The sequence below is a fragment of the Struthio camelus genome, chromosome 2 (assembly GCF_040807025.1).
Source record: "Struthio camelus isolate bStrCam1 chromosome 2, bStrCam1.hap1, whole genome shotgun sequence".
NCBI lineage: Eukaryota > Metazoa > Chordata > Aves > Struthioniformes > Struthionidae > Struthio > Struthio camelus.
The window spans coordinates 119,124,805-119,144,438 of record NC_090943.1 but is presented as its reverse complement, the minus strand read 5'-3'; the positions used below and the strand labels follow the sequence as shown (position 1 = coordinate 119,144,438).

Sequence of the window (19,634 nt, the reverse complement as noted above, 5' to 3'; positions counted from 1 at the left end):
GCATCACCCCCTCCCCCCTTCGCTCGCCGCACGGCTGTGATGTAACGCGCCCAGGCGCGGTGCGTGACGTGGGCGGCTGGCGGGTGGATTTGAAATTTGGGAGGAAGGAGCCGCCGCGGTGCCGTTAACGGTAACGGGGGCTGCTGGCCGGGCGGGCCGTTGTGTTGCGCTGCGCTGCGCGGTGGCGCCCCCCCCCCCCCAGTGAGGGTCAGTCCCCCGCCGCCGGCCCGGCGGAGGCGGGCGGCTGTTGGGGCCGGGCGGGCGTGTGCGGGGCGGTGGTGACGAGGGGGCCGCGGCCCCGCCGGAGGGGAGGGCAGCCGGGCTGGCTCTGTGTGCCCGAGGGGGCCGCGGCTGTGAGGAGGGGCGGGCGGCTCCGCTGCGGTTAGCGTTTGAGGCACAACGGGAGCTTTTCCCCTGGGTCGGGGGGGGGCTGTTATTTCCACTGAGAGCGTGAAGGAAGGGAAAAGCGGTTTTTAATGTGTCTTATCGCCCTCCTGTGCGTGGGAGATGGGCTCGCGGTAGAAAATAACAATGTGAGGCGTGTGAGAGGGCACAGGTGTGCTGCGTGACGGAAGGCCGAGCAGTAGGCCCCTTGCGGCCTGTGGCCATCTTCCCCCGGATGCCTGACCCTGAGAAACTCTCTTGCCCTCGCTCACGCGGGTGCCTGTGGCACTAGGCTTGTCAGCATCGCCCGTGTAAAGTCTTGTAAACGCCCCCGCTTTCCCTTTGATACAGTTTAAATGTACTGCTAATGCAAACGCATGCAGTTGTGGCTGATTATGCCATGCTCGAAACCTTTGTTTTGGTGTGTCAGCTCGAGCAAACTATAGCCTTAAGCTAGCCATTTGTTGTTTTTATAAATACAATTTACCTTGTGGTGTGTATCCAATAAAGTTATGGAAAAATGCAGCTTCCTCCCACTGCCATGAAAATGAGGTTACAAATGAAATGCCCTTAAAAAGTGGGCTTAACAAGTTGAACTTTTGTCATGCTTTGCAAGAACTGAAACTTGAAGTATAATTGTGAGGCATAATTTATGTTGATACCGTGTTCTGGTAATGTTTGTAATGACAATTTTTCAGTTAGTTCAGTCATTTGAGCCCGCCCCACAAATAATGTATGTCCTCTACAGAGAGGGCAGAATATGCTGTTTTTCGTCAAGTAAGTGAGTTCTATTTGTCTAAAAATCCCACTTAATACCAGTGTGGAGATAGTTCAGTACTTCCAGTTTTATTGCATTTCTTTTTTTTCCATAGTGTAAACGTGTCCATAATATTAATTCGGAATAGACTTTCCAGGTGTTGTGCTCTCTGTGATACTGTAAAATCATTCTCGAAATTGATAAGCAGGCTCAGAGGTAGTGGCTAAGGAACTGAGTGCTCGATGATAAAGTGCTCGAAGCAGTAGTCATGGTAGTGTGGCCTTCTTTACAGCTAATCAAATTGAAAATGTTAGTCATTGGTCTAACATAGAATTCCGTTTGCTTAGCCTGACCCCTTAGAAAGTCATTGTGGTGTTATGAAAGGCAAGTATTCTTAGATCCTGAATTCTCCCATACTGACAGGCTGTGACTTACAGTTTAGCCACAATGAGACGAAGCTCAAGTACTACCGGGAGTAGTCGGCAATCTGTGATGGCACTGAGAGTACAGGACACCAACAAGATGGGTCTCCAGACACCTCAAATGTAAGTGTTACTGATCATGTTGCTAGGAGTAGGTCCATAAAGTTATCTCTGAAGAGACTTACTGTCTCTTCACTCTTGTGATATGTTTATGAGTAGGTAAGTAGCAACAGAAAAAGACGGAAGCAGCAAAAAGAAAACTGCCTGCAGCAAAGGATATCTGCACGAGTGCTCCTGTTCTGCAAAAACTGGTTTAACTTCAAACACATGCCTTGTACCTCTGGAATAAATGAGAGTTTATAAATAATAATAAATGAGAGTTCTGTAGGACTGGTAAATACTTTCCTTGATGTTATAAGCTTTAAATGTCAGAACTGATGTCATCTATGTGCATGTGCAGGATGGTTATGTAATTACTCTAAGATCTAAAACTTTAATCTACTTGTATGCTCATGACACAATTTAAATTGTAATGCTTTTTTGACATATGTGTTGGCGGATATCTGAGTGTGTGTATATGTATAAAATGTATGCAAATAAAACTTCTTGCAGAAATATTTTTGTTAATGGGCCATGATGCATTAAAACCAGTTGACAACACCAAGATGCTGCTATGCTGAAGATACGTAGATTTAAATGCATGTGTTACAGTTTTCTTACATGAGCAAAAGATGAAGCGGTAGAAAAAGTAGTCACTTTAATCCTTCCCCCTCTTCCCCAGGAAAGACAGAGGAACATTTGGGAAACTGAGCATGAGCAAACCTACGTCTGGAACTTCTGAAAGAAAAGTCAGCTTTTTTGGGAAAAGGTATTGGTACCTTTAGATTTCTATGCTGCAAATTTAACAATAGCAGTTCCACAACATTTTGCAATTTTTGTCCATTCTGAGAGATTTTCATTACAGGGAAAAATGGACCTGAGGACAAAAAATCTTCAGGTCTATCTTCTTCCACAATGTGATCACTAAACAATAATGCTGTGGAGCAGGAATAGCTTTGAGAGCTATTCCTCCTCTTGGGAATGATATGCGCTTCAGAACTTGCAGGGATGCTCAAAACATTGATTGACCTATTTAGGGAAGCATGATCCTCTTCAATACAGCCTTGGGAGATGTTTTTAATATGCAGGTTTTGATCAAGCTTTCCTACAGTGCCAGTGTGGCTGCCTAGGTTTATATTTTGTGTCTTCATTCAGAAAAAACAGATATCTTTATGCAGAAAGATTTAAAAAATGAGAAATCAAGACTAAATGAGGCACAAATCGTGCAAAAGAAGGATCACGTATGATATTCTCTGCTTTAGTTTCTTCTTCAGTCTAAGATGCAAGCCTATAGTCTTTCAGCTTTCCTGGCCTTCCAACAGGCCACGCGATCTGAATTCATGCCTTTCTGTGTTCTGATGTCTGTTGGCATCTCCTTTCATAGGACCCCACTGTTGCAGGGATCTGCCCCTTTTAATTATTTCTTAAATGTTTTAGCTTTCATGAAGTGTTTACATCATTTTGTTTCTTCACCTTAGGGGAATTTTTCCACTCTTATAAAAGTCTGTTTCTCTCGATTAAACTGAAGAAAATATTCACTTAGGATGTAGTAACCTCACTGTTGTTGGTGGATTCCACTTGTTGATGGTTTTTTCTGTCATTCTAGTTCAAGAGAAACCTTCAGGTATCCCTGAAACATAAGGACAGCTTTAAAATATTCAGAGTTCTTGGCTATAGATATTGTCACAAGAATTGTATGCTTTTTTCATCTTAGAACTAGCAGTGTTGGAGGTTCACGCAACAGTCAGTATGGTGTGTTTGGTACAGAAAAGATCAAGGATCCCAGGCCACTTCATGACAAGGCATACATTCAACAATGTATCAAACAGCTTTGTGAGGTAACTTGTTCATTTTAAACATGTATTTTAAATTATTATTTAATTTATTTAATTTTATTATTATTCATTTAAACTATTCTTTTAAACATTTGTTTTAAGTGATAAAAGAAAGTAATCAAAACAGTTATTTTTCATGGCCTCAATTTTAGATTTTATCTATTGTCTGATTTGCTACTTAATGTGTATGTTTCTTTTTCTCAGCTTCTTGTTGAGAATGGTTACGCCCATAATGTCTCCGTGAAATCATTACAGTCTCCCTCTGTTAAGGATTTCTTAAAAATCTTCACCTTTATCTATGGATTTCTCTGTCCTTCTTATGAACTGCCTGATTCAAAATTTGAAGAGGAAATTCCCAGAGTTTTTAAAGAGCTTGGGTAAGATCATTATTGTTAGGTTGTTATGCTAAATAGATGTGGTACAGCTAAAAATTATAAAGCTAAGGGTTCTATATGTTTGCTGGGGAAAAGGGACAGGCTTGTTTATTAAGATTAGACTCTGAAGCTACAATGCTGTAATTATTTTGCTTTATTACTGGTAAGCTCTGACTTCAGCCTCTCGTTCCCAGACTTTATTATATATCTTCAATTCAAACATCTTAGAAGCTTACTTTGTAACTTACAAATAAAGATAGTTATTAGATTTTGTTAGACTTTGAGAAACCACTTTTCTGAATAAAAATTTCAGTTTTGGCCTCAGTTTGGCAGCCTAACTCTGGCTCATTGTGTTCAAATGCAAGAACTAAAAATGACTTCAAAATACTAGATTCTGTCCATTTAGTTTTAAATCGGATTTCCTGAAATTTCTCTCACTCTGCATTGAAAGAGAGGGAAATTAAAAAAAGCTAAAGATAAAATACTAAATAGTTGAGTGTTTTATTTCTTGTTCAATGGGGTAAGTTTTTGGAATCATTATTGCACCAACGTTTTCCAAAAAACTCTGCCTGTTATTAAGGGTCATTTTTTTCAGTCCTGTGGAAAAGCAAACAGTATTTTACTTCTGTAGATTTCTTTGAGCCTATAATGTTGTCAAAGATTTCTATGATAGTGTACTTAGCTTACAGTACCAGGTCTCCTTAGCTGTGTATGTCTGTTCCGTTCACTTCTCAGTACTTTAAGAAGTTGTTTTAATCGATAACGTTTGAAACTGCTGATCTAGCTGAGGCATTGAAAAGAATGTTGCTCTCAAGAGGCCTTACTCTGCTCACTGAAAATGTAATCCTGGATAGAAAGACTTATTTGGAGAACTCACTTTAAGAAATCTTTTGAGAGTTAGAAAATGGACCTAAATAATTCATTTTAAAAAATCCTCAAGCTAAGTTCATGAGCGCTCATTTGGAACTGTCAGTTTATCATAGCTTTTTGTCCTATGTTTCTAAAATAACTTTCTGCAGCTGTCTGTCTAAAGTTGGATTAAAATTTGCACTTCTGTTCCTTGCATTTCAGAAGGCTTTGAGAGCCTGTTTGTAATTAGCAGTATAGCATCCGTGTTCCATATTTATAAGTAATATTAATACTTTGATATGCAGCTGCTCTGAAATGATGCCTCCTGTTTTTGCATAATAGTAATCTAATCATCAGCTGCTTTTTTGTTTTGAAAGCACATTTGGACCCCAAGAAGCAAGAATCTTGCCTTATAGAACAGGACTTCTTTGTTTCAGTTTCTCGTCTTATACGTCAGGAAATCCTTCAGGCTTGCACATCCAGTTTGAACAGAATCTAGGCATCCATTGGACTATTTTTTTCCCTCCTTTGCGTTCACCGCCTTTCCACTGAGGTCTCTGTCTCATTATGTATCACATCTTCATAGAGCTCCCACTCCTTTTCCCTAGCACCTAGAGGGTGTGCACATCTCTTCCTATAGTAGCTTCAGAAGGTGAAAGACAGATCTAATCTAAGGGCAGCTGGTACTAAGAGGGACAAAGCAATGTAATAAGCTAGCTAGGAAGCAGAAGATGTATCTAGGCAAAGGAGTTCATGAAGAAATAGTTCACACTTTGTAGGAGGCCTTAATTTTTCCTAATCTTTGCACATGCAACAAATATCCATTTCTTCATTTCCAAAATGAGAAACCCATCACAATGGAATTAAGCTGAGTTCTTACAGCACATCTCTTATTGATGTACAATATAAAGTGCAATTAAGTTTGTTCTTCCTTGTGTGCCTCAAAACCTACATGTAAAATTGTGCTTATTTGTTTCAGTCACTTTTTTATTCACAGCTATTAAAAACGTGTTTTCTTTTCCCTTGTAGGTACCCTTTTCCTTTGTCAAAAAGCTCCATGTATACAGTGGGAGCACCACACACATGGCCTCAGATTGTCACAGCTTTGGTTTGGTTAATTGATTGTGTCAAGGTAGCATCTGACTTCTTTAAGCCAAATAATCCAATTTTCAGACTGGAATGCTATTTTCCAAACAGATCTTTTAATAGCTTTCTAAAAATCCCTTTGCTTCTTATTTATGTGAAGAAAAAAGTAAGGATTCTTCGTTGCCGCTATGGAGATAGCCTTTAGCCTTACTTTTAGTAAACTTTAAAGTTTAATGTTTTCTAATGTGTAAACTGAAGTTTTTAATGCTATACTGTGATTTTTTTTTTTAAACTACATTCACTGGATAAATTTTTGTATGAGAAACAAAAATAATTTATTGTATATACATACTTAAAAATATCATGAAAAATTCACAGGTATAATCAGGATGATAATCATTTTAAAAATGTATTTTCAGTGAAGAAACTTATTGTGACACCTGCCTTATCCTAAATTTAAAGTTGAAGGATGCAATTTTCAGTAGCAACTATTCAAGTGTTTAGAATGTATTGTATAGAATGAGTTTTTTTGTATTTTCTTTATCGTGATAACTCACAGTTGCTGTCAATTCAGGTCTGAGCCAAATTTGCAATTTATGCCAGAAGCTCACCACTGCTTAATTGGGCACATTTGAAAATCTTGCCTTTTTTGCTGGAAAAAATACATGTGACTTATCAAGGCAATTTGGCGGTGTTGACTGTCCAGTTAGTGCCTCTTCCTCTGTGCTTTTAGTCAATAAAACACAATAGCTTGCTGTGAAGCAGCACCATTACACCTTACTTGCTGAAATACTAATCCAAAGTTACTCTGCTGGTCACAAACATGCAACTGATATGAAAACTTATCAACATAATCAAATTTGTTCTTTGTGTGTATGTTTATGCCTTTTAGCTGTTTTCTGCCATAAGGGAAAACGCACCATCGTTTGATGATGGACAGAGCTGGGGAGGAGAGACAGATGACGGAATTGTACATAATAAGGTACCGTAAAAAAGTAAATGACTGTCGTAATTGTTCAGTTGAATGTTGCCATATGGTGTAACTAAACAATTTAAATATATACAATATGTGACTTCAGTCTTCTAATGTTAGCAGTAGTACAGTGTGACTTCATTGTAAAGTAAATGTAATGGCTTCAGTTGGCATCTTCTTAGTTTGCCGTGTAGAAAGCAGTGGAGATGTTGAATTTCTTAACTACGAAATAGACCAGCAATTTAAGTCTAGCACTTAAAAATTCAGTAGTTTTTTGTGTGTGTGTGTGTTTGTTTTAACATATTTGATAGTACTATCCAGGTTTAACCTTAAGTGTTAACTCACAGCAGATGTTCGGAAAGATTGTATGATGTGCCAGAACATTTCAGAACAGTTAGTGAACTGCAAAAATTCAAATTAAAATGGAATTTCGGACTAAGGTTACAAACCTGGCAATTGACAAGGAGAAATGCTTAAACTAAATGTGTACATAGGTCTTGTGTGTACGCGTGAGTGTATATTTGTGTGTTGAAACAAAATTTACAGTACTGGCTTAATTCTTTCTGCAAGACCTGAAATTTAAAGAATCCAGCAAATTATCCTTTTGAGTAACCTTCTTTTAATTCTAGCATTAATTCTCTAACACCTGTACATCTGAAGTATAGTGTTCATGTTTACTGAAGGGCTCCACTGAATAGAGCTACTGTTCCTATAAACTTAGAGGATCATATGGTCTAAGGTGATAAATTCTTAAATATTGTATCTACTATCCTGATTAGGTAACCAAATAAAATCAATCAAGTCTTTCTAAACCTTTTTTAATAATTCTAGATGCAACCTCTTGTCTGAATATCATCTGCCAATGCTCTATTCTTTTAAAAAAAGAAAACAAACAACCAGAGATGCCCATAAGTAGACCTTTTATAGAAAGAAGTGCAGTCGAATGGGTACAAGATATTTTTTCACCTCTATATAATTCCATTGGTTGAGTAGATTTGTACTGTTTAGCTATTTTACGGCCCTTTGAATCTTCATGAAAGCCTTTTAAATTGTTTTTCAGCTTTTCATGGACTACACTGTGAAGTGCTATGAGCACTTCATGAAAGGGGGAGATACTTTTGAAGAATTTGATGCAGAAGTGCAGTCAAAATTAAGTAAGTTTTCATGTCTTAGCAAAGTATTTGTGTTACTTGTTTGTAAACTGGGCAAGCCTGATGCTAGGAGAAAAGAAACAAGTGTGATCTGAGGTGAGGAAAGCTGAAATTCCCAAGTGGTAACCTTAGTTACACTGACTTAATTCTGTTTTATGCATTGTTATCAATACAGATAGACAGGTCGCACTCTGCTGTCAGCTGCACCTGTGTAGGCCTGTTGTTTTCAATGACTGTAATGATAGAAAAGCAGTATGCAGGTCTTCTGGTGCAAATTCCACCTATGCAGATCATTCTTGTTTCTGAAAGAGTGGAAAAAATTGTCACTAAAGGCTGCAGATTTGATGAGTAAGAAAGTTTGGTTCCTTCAAAAAGCTCTGAAAACAGTCTGTAAGAGTTCCATACCCTATTGTGAGGATTCCTAAGTATGACTCAAACTAGCACTTTTATTTGCCTTCATAGAGCTGGAAAATGAATTTTTTGGACTCGTTCATTTCCTCACCTACAGAAACGCAACAGAGAATGTGGGAACAGGGAGGGAAACTAGTTCTCGCCTTCTGGGCCCTCTTAGGGAAAGCAGACTAAGGACCCTTCTATTGCTAGCAGGAACAATCAGTTGGAGAGGTGGCATAAATTCCCAGGCAGAAAGATGTTAGTAGAAAAAAGTCTTCATGCCGTTGTTTGGCAGACTGAGGGAATTAAGAGAAAACATGGCTTAAGATGCAGCGTACTACACGGGTGAAAAAGAAATATGTAAATGAGACTACTCTTGAAAAGCTGGAGCAGATGAAACTTGTGTAACAACCACTATGCTACAGTGTGGGCTGTATAAGAATTTGAAAACTCTGATGTCACAGCAGTGATTTTAGCTTTTGTATGACTACAAGACTGACAAACTTCTTTGAATTATTTTGTTTATTTGCTTTGTAATGAAAGCTGTTAATATACGATGGGTTTTAGTTTTCAGATTTAAAAAAAAATGCTCAGATAACAGGTATTCGTTGTGCTGAAGCTATAGCAATTACACAGGCATTCAGTATAGATGATGGTATTCAATGAGATTAACTTATATCACTTTTTTTTCCCCCTTTAGAGGATTTATTTAACATAGATGAATTCCAGATAGATGGTTTAGCTGCAGAAAACAAAAGGCTTCATGAAGAGATTGCAAGACTAGAAAAAGAAAGGGAAAGTGAGCCGGTTAGTAAACTGTCTGTGCTTGTATATGGGGGGCGGAGGGGCAGAGACCTGGCTTGATTTTCAGTTATTGACTGTGGAGGTCCTCTATCCTATTCTGTAGCAAGATACCGATAATACATTATGAAAAATGGAAAATTGTTTTCAGTGTTCTAGAAGGTTCAAATTAGCCCTGGTTATTACAGACTCTGGGCCACTGTAGTAGAACACGTTATTGTGAAGTCTTCGGTCACTGGTTTGACATTGTGCAGATATTTTCAAATTATGAGAGCTTGCATTGGCTGTAATCTTAATGAAATAATTGAACCATTATTTATCTGGACTTCAACAATATCTCTTCGAAATATTTGTAGGAGAACTTTTTAAGGGTTGGGAGTATGGAAAACAGTGGTAACAATCAATCAAAATATATTTTGAGGAAAGTATTGTGTTTGAAAAGACGGTTTCCGTTTCTAATGCATCATTAAATTCAGAACAGGTTAGTGGCTGCGCAGCTGGCAGCTTGAGACTCCAGCCTGCACACAAAATGTGGTGGTTTTATTCCTAACTTTCCTTGCCCTTAATTTCATCTGCCCTTTGCGTATTGTTGTGATACTTCTGAATTACCTGCATCAAGAACTTCATTTATGCAATGCCTAATGCAAATCAGAAAGGTCAAATACTAAAATGGAAGAATTAAGATGCAAATCATCTTTTCAGCCTCTTTTTATTATTAACGACTCAGACTTGAGTCAGATGCCACAGATGTAAACACTGAAGAACTTTAATTAAATTTTTATTTATACTACTAAGGTTGACGGTAATTATTCTATTGTCCTGTCTGGAAAGTAAAATAATTACTGTAGATAATAAAATAGTGGTTGTTCTTTCCGTCTGTTGACTAGGATCGTTTAGTATCACTGCGAAAGCTGAAATCTTCATTGCAAGCAGATGTCCAGAAATACCAAGCTTATATGGCAAATCTAGAGTCTCATACAGCCATTCTTGATCAGAAAATGAAAAGTGTTAATGAAGAAGTTGAGACAGCAGGTGAGAATGGTCCTGGTCACAGATGATTGGTGAAGCTAGAAATAGCTTTAAAAGTATTTTATAATTCTCAGCCTCAGGACAGAGTGAGATACTTGGTGTACCGCGATTGTACAAATTGACTTTGTTAAATGAATTTCTAATAAAGAGATTTTTTGGCTGATAGCCATTTGTACACTAGAGAAATGAAATGTAGATAACTACTCACCAAAATATAATGGATTGGGTAAACTATATAGGCTGATATTTTACATCAGTTTTATGAATGTTTTACGAACTCAGAAATGGAAGTAGAAGCAATGAAGCAGGAAAATACTCGACTCCAGTACATCTTTGATAACCAGAAGTACTCGGTTGCTGACATTGAGAGAATAAATCATGAGAGGAATGAGTTGCAGCAAACCATCAACAAACTGACTAAGGAACTGGAAGCAGAAGAACATCAGCTGTGGAATGAGGAGCTAAAATATGCGAGAAATAAAGAGGCGGTATGTGAAAATACTGCTATTCTGAGAGGCAGCTATCAGTTTTCATCATACAAAATTAAGCTTGAGACTTGGACTATTGCTAACTTCTTTCCTAAATAATACAACAATAGCATGGATGTCTCTTTACAGCCTTAAAAAATGATAAAAATTGATTTCTATTTATATTCTCTCTGAAAAGTTTTCTTTATTCTGTTTTGAGTGTAAGGAAGATGTATTCTTTCTATGTTTTTCTGCACCATCAGGGACAGAGCAAGAAATGTGCATAGCTGTCAGCTTTCACTGTTAAAGCAGCAACAGCTTTGATAACATTAGCCTGAAATTGCTTGTGTTCAGATTTCATATCAAAGAAGTAATGTAAAGCTAGTGCTTCGGATCGATATGTCCACGTGCATTTAGAGCCACATGGGTCCCTTGTGCGGAATTTCTATTATAAAACTTCTTAAGGAACAAATTCATTCCCTCATTTTACAGAGTGAAGAAATGTGTCCCTCTAAGTGGCAGGATTTAAAAGCTGCTACTTTGCTAAACAGAGAATTAAGTAACAAATGTTTTGCGTTTGGCAGGATTACGGTTTATCAAGCACTTGATAACATCTTAAATTGCTCTTAGTATACAAGTGTGAAGCACATAAAACTGCAAAAGATATCTTGCTTGATATTTGCATGTAAATGGCACCCATGGATCAGAAAATACACCATTTTCTAAGCTATGTCCGCAGGTATGCCCAAGTTAAAATATGTTATTAGGAAGTGTACGTACATCAGGTATTTGCCACCAAAGCTAATGAGAGAAGGAATATCAATATGATGACTACTCATTCTTCTAGTAATTTGTAGTATTTTCAAATGTACTTATCCTTCTCTATCAACTAATTCTCAAAAAGTTGAGGTAGGAAAAAATACAGCAGATGAGTAGAGAAAATTGCATGTGAAACCTCTCAGAGCAAACTCTGAAAGCAACATAAAGCCACGTTTAAACCAAAAAATGCAAACTTCTGAACTGTAAATACTTACAGCTCTTGCATACTGTGACATGTCCTGGATACACGTTCCTAAAGAGCAATTCAGACACCCGTTTAAAATATCATAAAAATACTTTTTGCGAAGATTTTCACTTGTATTTTCCTAAGATTTTGTTCTTTCTCTTCTGAATAGATCGAAACACAACTGGCAGAGTATCATAAACTGGCTAGAAAGCTGAAATTAATTCCAATAAGTGCTGAGAATTCCAAAGGCCATGACTTTGAGATTCAGTTTAATCCTGAGGCAGGACCAAATTGTCTCGTCAAATATAGAACTCAGATTAAGGTAAGTAGTGCCAAGTGCACCAACTGTTTCTGTTAACACTGTGATAAAAAATATATTTCAAAGTGTTCTTTGGAAGTGTTGGGAAGGCCACTCTTAAACTTTCCGTAAAACTTCAATGAAAAGCTTCTGTGATGAACTGATGTAACTGTGTTGTGCTATTGGAAGGAAATTTGGTATCGGAAGGTACAGCAGCATAAGTAGAAACTAGAGAGAGAAAAGATATACTGGGATACCCCTTAATTTACACTAATAATCTGGCTAATGCAATTTTTCTTGCATGTGTGTTACAGGCTCCCCTTATGGAGATCATAAACCAGACTGAGGAAGAAATTAGAAAAGCTACTCACCGGAAAATGGGTTTGGAAGATACTTTAGAACAGGTTTGTTTTGGTTAATGAAGATGAGGATCAAGACACCATAATGGTATCTGCTAGTCTCACTGGACCTTTTGGACAGGTGGAGTGGGTTTTTTGGGAAGTAGTAAGAGGATTGCTTGAATTTTGATGGAGCCTAAAAGCTTGAGGGTCTCTCTCTGTTAGCTGTAACAAGGTGTATTGAAGATTATGCAATTACACGTACCTGATAACCATAAGCATTGGAAATATTTGTTTTTAATAAGCTGCCTATTCCAATCTGGTTGCCTGGCTTACCGTCACTAAGGAGTTGTCATCAGGAAGATTTCTAGCAATATGGGATTCAGGAGGTGCTGAAACAAGGAAAATTTCTGGTCAGATAGCATGCTTCAAATGGCAGCGTACCAGCCGCAAAATTACTGTCACCAGGAAATATTTAATGATCTTAAATTTTATACTAATTTTTGTATGGAGATTTCTAAAAAGCCGTTCTCATTGGAGGTTACAGGTTACTCTTTCAAAAGGTATAAAAGTCCCTGGAAAGCTTTTTGGAAAGTGAGTATGATTAGGTTGAAACCAAACTTTGAGACTGAAGTGTTGAAAATATGTTAATGTATTTTTCTAAACCATAAATAATTGACGCTGAAAACTTAGAACTCTATATTCAAAGCTTAATCTTCTAGAAAAACTGCTATTTCCAGCACAAGATCCTTTACAGGTAATACAAACTTTTATTAGCATTGTATGCACTGAAGATAATATATTTTTTCATCCCTCTCTCCTTGGAAAATTAGGATTATATGGCACAAGGTCCAGCTGTATAGATACCAAATGGCACTTAACAATTCTTTATATTTGCACATAATAGAAATTATTTTAAATATGCACTTCCAGTTTAAATGAGTGCTTCTTGACTATCACAGCTGTTGTCTGTGATGGCATGAAGTTGTATGTTGGATTTCTTTTTTAATACTTTTTCTTAATCACATCCTTATTTCTAGGTGAACACAATGATAGAGGAGAGGAAAAGCAGTGTGAAAATGCTGAAAGAAGAAGCTGAAAAACTGGATGATCTTTACCATCAGAAGCTTAAGGTAGAACATTTTTATAGGTTGATGACAATGAAGAATTTATCCTTAATGAAAAGTTGTGCTTTAGATTTTTTTTTTTTAAGTTTATGACAGATCTTATTTTGATATAGTTCCTTTTGTATTTATACATTGTGGGTTTGGGAGGAGGAGGATTTGGGCATCTGTCCTCTCTTCCTTCCACCCATCTTGTCTTAGATATCGGAGAACAATTTCCACGATTCCTCTTTCTGAGAAGCTTAAGCCAATTTTAAATTAACAATCAAGGCATAAGAAAGCTTTTATCTCTACACAGGTTGTGTAACAGTTTCCTTAGAGAATGCAGTTGCTAGAGAATGTTACACTAGTCTATTGAGATTTGAATGAAATACTAGGTCTGTGCAAATAGGTAAGTCAGACAAAAAGGAAAAATTTGTTGTTTGCAGGCTGCTTAGTTCACTTATTTTTTTCATGATGATCTTGTGTTATTTTGCCTTTCTGGGGCATAGGTCACCATTAGGTTGTCTTCTTGCAGATGATGCAATAATGCTCTTTCATTCTCTTCAGAAATATTTCCTATCATAAGAGAATCAGTTTCCTTTTTCTGTAAGACAATTTGGTATCTTTCTTTGCCAGATCCTGTAAATCGTGAGTTACTATATCCAGTCACAGAAGCAGCCACATCCACCTGTTGATCTCAATGTCTCAAAGCATGTGCTTGAAGCAGATTTCTGCCTTGTTTACTCAGTTTAGGATATAATAAATACAGTTACAGTTTGTACTAAATGTGTTGTTTTCTCTGATTTTAATGTAGTAACATTATTTGGCTAAAAGCACATGTTAAATGTTTTAGTATTAGTGATATAAAATTGTTTTCTTTGTTTATTTCCTCTCCCCACCAAGGGGCTGCAGTCCCTTTCCTTTTCCTCACCTTTACTTTTGGTTTAGCAACAAAACATCGCCCTCCCAGTTAATAACTAAGTGGCTACTTCAACACCTTTTGAGTTCTTTAACAGCATGTCTTTTGAGATTTTGAGGGGGCCACAGTGCTCAGGAGAAAAATCCTGTTTGAACTAAGCTGACGTTTAAAACGTTTGCTCTTTCACATCTAAACTTCTGTGATGTAGCCATAAAACAGAGGGCTGTATCACTGCTAATAACCTGCTTAGGTTACTGAAGGCAATTGATTTAGTTTATTGGTTTCAAACACACCTGAAATACATCTTTTAATGGTTGTCATGCATATTTCTTCTCTGTTAAGGTAAGCTCATAAAATAAGTAATAGCTAGTGGACAGTTTGTAATGAGACAGTCATGTAATTTTTCCTATAACTTAAAATGCTATCCGTAAGTGAAATTACTGAAACATCATGCTTCAAAAATAATTATGTGGAATACTAAACTTTACCAGAACTGATTGTTTAGTGATGGTAGAACTCATTTAGCTTCTTTTGTGCATTTAAGAGTGTTATGTATACTGTCAGCAGTGTCATTCTCCTTGGAAACATAACTGGATATATTTTGTATGCACCTTTCAGAGCCAGAAGGGAAAAGTCTTTTTCATTCAAAGTGGATTTAAAAAAAAAATAGCCTGTGATGTTCCAGCTATTTAGAGAGTAATCACATAAATTACATTTTGTTTTCAGATGAACTCTAAATAGAAGATAGCTGCAACACACACATTGAAATGATGATGGTGGAATAAGGGGAAGGTTAGATTGGTTTTGACTGTAGGACAATACAGAATTTTTAATTTGGAGTGATAAGTGTGGAGTTACTTTTGTGGTGAATTCCTAATTCAAGTATCAGGATGAGTAATATTCAGAAATAAATTTCCTAGTCAATCCTAATTTATGTCATATTTCTCTTTGCTATTATTTACAGGAGGCAGAAGAAGAAGAGCAAAAATGTGCAAATGAGCTGGAACTGTTAGAGAAGCACAAACACTTACTTGAGAGTGGTGTCAATGAAGGTCTCAGTGAAGCCACAAATGAATTGCATGATATTCAGCGACAGTAAGGCCCATAACATTAAGTTTTGGGTTTTACGGGGTGGGTTTGTTTGTTTTAAGGATAAAGAGATTCTCTTAAGTTCTAATATATCTAGTATCTTATAAATGAATATCTAAAATTCTTTAGTGAGCAGGTACTCATCTCAGTGTACTAGTGTCACAAATTTATATTTGAACAATGTTCGTTGTAGACACCTAATATTTTCTTAGGAAACTTAAGAAGTCTGTTCTGTCAGTGCACTCTTGTTTTCCACGTACCTTTATAATATGTATGGTTGTAGTAAGGATATTAGTTTGTCTCCAACAAACATACTTGATGACTGCATTATACACGTTAAAATCTGGAAAGACTACACTGACTCAAAATATAATACTCTGAGGTACTCTTTTCTCATGTTGATTAGCACAGTGTGGTCCTTTTTCTTCTAAGTTGGGTATTAATAAACAAATGTAGCCTGATCTAATTTAATGAATTTATGAATACTCTGACAATGTATACTACTTCATAAAGAGATTGTTTCAGCTGTCAGGAATTTTACAGTGTGACTTTCTGAGGGCCTTTACTTTTTAGATACCAGGTTGTTATGCAAACAACAACTGAAGAGAGCAGGAAAGCGGGTGATAACTTGAATCGTCTTCTAGAAGTGATTACTACTCATGTAGTATCTATAGAGGTAAGCTAAAATTTTATATTCAGAGTGAAATCTTTCTAGAGTTATCTATGCAATTAAATGTGTGGACATTAGAACTTACTCTTTTCACTAAAGTATCAACTATTGGTGCTACACTGAGTCTGTGGATTCTGGTAAATAAATTTGTTGACAAAACATTTGGTATAAATAATCGGCACTAATCATTAAATGTCAGTACTTGCATCCAGTCAGCTTAATCTTCTCTGAAAGACACAGAAGTACTTGAATATTAGCACTTAACCCATGCAATGATGATTTAAAATGCTTTAGTAGTAGCAGCAGTACCATAGAGACACTGTAGTTCTAATCAACTTTCTATAACTCACTTCTAGAAATATCTTGATGAACAGAACGTGAAAATTGACAGAGACTATGAAGAATTCATGTCTGAAGATCTATTGTCAACCTTGACCAGAATTCTAGACAGCTACAAAAGGAAGGCTGAAAGTGTATAATTACCAAAAGATGAAAATTTTGCATTTGTGAAGCTCTCGTATGGGATCTCTTAAAGGATGGCCACTTCCTTTGCTTATCAGCTAAATTAGTTTTAAGTTTAAAGAAGTGTTTATGAACTTCCTTTGAATGACATAAATATATTAAAGGATTAAACAATTTGTTTGCAAGTTTTTTTTTAAAGGCTTTGTTTATACTTTCTCCTCACAGTGTATTTATGGAAGATTACAAATGTCTTGACAAGACATGACAAGACAATGACAAGAAAATGACAACAAAACTGTGGAACAACTTAATTTTTCTTTATAACTGTGCTCTACTAGGAATACTCAACAGACTGACTGTATTCTTGCCTTACTAAAATAATAAGCCAGAGTGCGCTCAGAGATGGGACTGCAAGTGACAGCACAATGCAGAGGGTACTGTCGATTTGAAATACTGCTATTCAACAATAACTACCTAGTAATCTTACAGGTTTACAAAAAAACATTAATAAGTGGGAAAAAGAGTACGCTTTCCTTTTTGGGGTGTAGTTTGTACATTTGGTAGTACATATATAGTACACGTTTAGACTGACAATGCATGTCCTTCCCAAAGCCTTCAAGAAAGTTCATCAGCAAGACTAAAGGTAAATGTTTTCCAGTCTCCCACCTATTTGCGATTATCTATGAAACTGCCCAGAGACAGTGATTTAAAAAAAAGGAAAGAAAAGCCAAAGCTTCTTTGGAAAGATGAGCAACAGTTATAGAGCAGTCTTGTCTATGTCTAAAGAATAAAACTTTGTTTTCAAACTAACTAATCTTTTATCTCTAACTGGTCATGCTCCCAGATGAAACCTTAATGTACTTCCTTAATATGTGTACCAGAGAGAGCTATAGGTAGGACAGCATATGAATTCTAGCAATAGAGTTAATCACTTTTAGATGTAGTTAATGTTGAATACATCAAAATATTCAAAAATGAGCCTTTTGTTGTTAAGCTGGTAGGCCAGAATCTATCTGATTTTCTTCCTTAATAAAGCAGCAGTAAAGTTAGCGTACAGGGAGATCTAGTCCAAATACATGGAAGAAAATGTAACCGCATCTCTTTACATGAACTTCTGTTTCCTGCTCAATGCCACGTTGCGAGTGGAAGTAGTATCTGCTTGTCTACTCTGTATAAACACTTCTTTTTTTAAAGTAGCATGTATTGCCTTGGACAATTTAATTTATGATGGTATTTCCTAATTAAAATATTGAGGTATTTGAGGTTTTGACTAGAGTTCAATGATAAATATCATTGATTCAAGCACACAACAATAAAAAAACTCTGCAGTCTGTTCAAGTGGTGCCTATGCTTATTGAAAGTTTAGAGGCCAATACCTCAAGAAAGTTATTCATTCTACAATTAGACAAAATATTTGAGTGAAACACAGATCATGCAAACACAGATGCACAACTTAACCTCTGAAAACAGACTGTTGTCTTTATTTTATTTTAATTTTAATCTCTCACAAACTGAGTTGTCTTTAATTCTAGACAATTTGTTCAGTGTGTATAAAATTCAGTTGTCCTTAATACAGTATGTGAATCTTTGACTCCAGTACGAGTATTTTGTTTCAGCCATTATGCTAACGACGGCTGTAATTAAATTTCTAAGTTTCTGTTCTTCTGTTACTCTCCAGAAATTGAATTTCACAGCTATAAAAGCTTTCTAACAAGCAGAGTAGTTCTGCTTTTTTGTTATCCTCTATAACTTTACCTTTGCAAAATCTTATTTTTTTTTAACAGCTTAACTCTTATCAAATCTCAGTTCCCTCTCTTTAGAGGTTTCTTTTGTGAGCTTTCTAACACTTTTGTGTTCTCTGCAGCAATATCCTACTTAATTAAACAAAAGTGTGAAACATATACAGAACAATCATCATGTGGCTTTTTTTTTTTAATAAGTGCTCTTTTAGGGACTACGCTTTTTCTTGGCTTTCCGATGCCCGTTTTTTCTCTGATTCTGTAACAGACTGTCCTTGTGTGTATTAGCATCTGTAGCTTCTTTGCCATGTGACCTTTCTTCATGTATGGGTGAACGTAATACTCTGAAATTAAAATAGTCTGAATAGTAAAAGTCCACATTTGTAATGTTAGCAACATGTTTTTATTTTTAGGCTAAGCTACGGGCCCATATGTCACGTTAACTGAATTGACTTCAGAATCAGCTGAGGCACTGACCTAGGTTCTGTAAAATACTATGGGGATTTTTTGTCACAATATAACTTATAGCTGTTTTGTTTTACTAACATCAGCTGATGTCTGCTAGGTAATACTTCAGCTTTTAAAACAGAGGGTATTTTTCAGCACTTCTTTAATGTAGAGCTTCTGTAGGAGTTGGCTACTTAATTATTTCTTAAATTGTTTGCTATTCAGTTATTTTTTAATTACATTTGTGTAATAGAATTTCTACCACCTATCTGGAAGGTTTGCAAGCTAGCTGGTGGACTTTATTCATCTAAAGGAGGTCTTAATCTGGAACGTGGCTTTTTAATTTATGCAATAGACACTAGAAAATAATTACTGCTCTTAATGTAGGAGGGCTTTTTTTTTCTTTTAATTGGAATGTAAGATCTTAATCAGAAACATCTAGCGCTGGTACCTGCATATTTCAGTGGTATGAGTAGTTTGTAATTTTTTGGCTTTTGTATAGATACCATTCCCCCATTTGTTGCTCAGGTATCCATTGTACAGTTTACCTGCATAATATGCCTTAAGTCTATGTATTTTATATTCAATAAAACTTCTTTAAAACTTATTTCTTTGAAGGATGGATTCTTACTGGAAAGATAGAAGCATGACATAATAAGCACATTGAATCTGATTTTCCTAAAGAAACTATGTAGATTAATGATTCTCTAGTAGCAGATATTAATTCCCTGACTATCCTCTCTGTTAAACATGTGTGGGTATGAACTTTTTACAAATACACAAACATTTCTCAAATAGGAAACTATAAATTGCATAAGCAGGAAAATATGTCTTTAACTTTTTAAAATAGAAGTCTTTTTTTTTAAACGCTAAGAAATAGAGGTGCAATATACTTTGACAATCAATTCATGCACCTAGGTATCCCTTTGATATTAAAGAA

At 36.4% G+C, this 19,634-nt stretch overlaps 1 protein-coding gene across 3 annotated transcripts; it reads left to right on the top strand.

The window, feature by feature from the left end:
* Positions 1-17: 17 nt before the first annotated feature.
* Positions 18-19,301, top strand: NDC80 (NDC80 kinetochore complex component). 3 transcript variants are annotated; one of them, XM_068932293.1, is made up of 18 exons: positions 18-130; positions 1,565-1,686; positions 2,345-2,431; positions 3,377-3,500; positions 3,702-3,874; positions 5,750-5,852; positions 6,699-6,788; positions 7,840-7,933; positions 9,024-9,130; positions 10,012-10,156; positions 10,436-10,641; positions 11,796-11,948; positions 12,239-12,328; positions 13,303-13,395; positions 15,252-15,382; positions 15,950-16,052; positions 16,403-16,563; positions 16,734-19,301. In XM_068932293.1, the coding sequence occupies exons 2-17, from the start codon at positions 1,589-1,591 to the stop codon at positions 16,523-16,525; spliced, it is 1,920 nt and encodes a 639-aa protein (XP_068788394.1). In that variant the 5' UTR covers positions 18-130; positions 1,565-1,588; the 3' UTR covers positions 16,526-16,563; positions 16,734-19,301. The 3 variants fall into 3 exon arrangements, with proteins under 3 accessions (XP_068788394.1, XP_068788395.1, XP_068788393.1); XM_068932294.1 differs by having other exon boundaries at positions 23-130; positions 1,579-1,686; XM_068932292.1 differs by having other exon boundaries at positions 23-130; positions 1,579-1,686; positions 16,403-19,301.
* Positions 19,302-19,634: the final 333 nt, after the last annotated feature.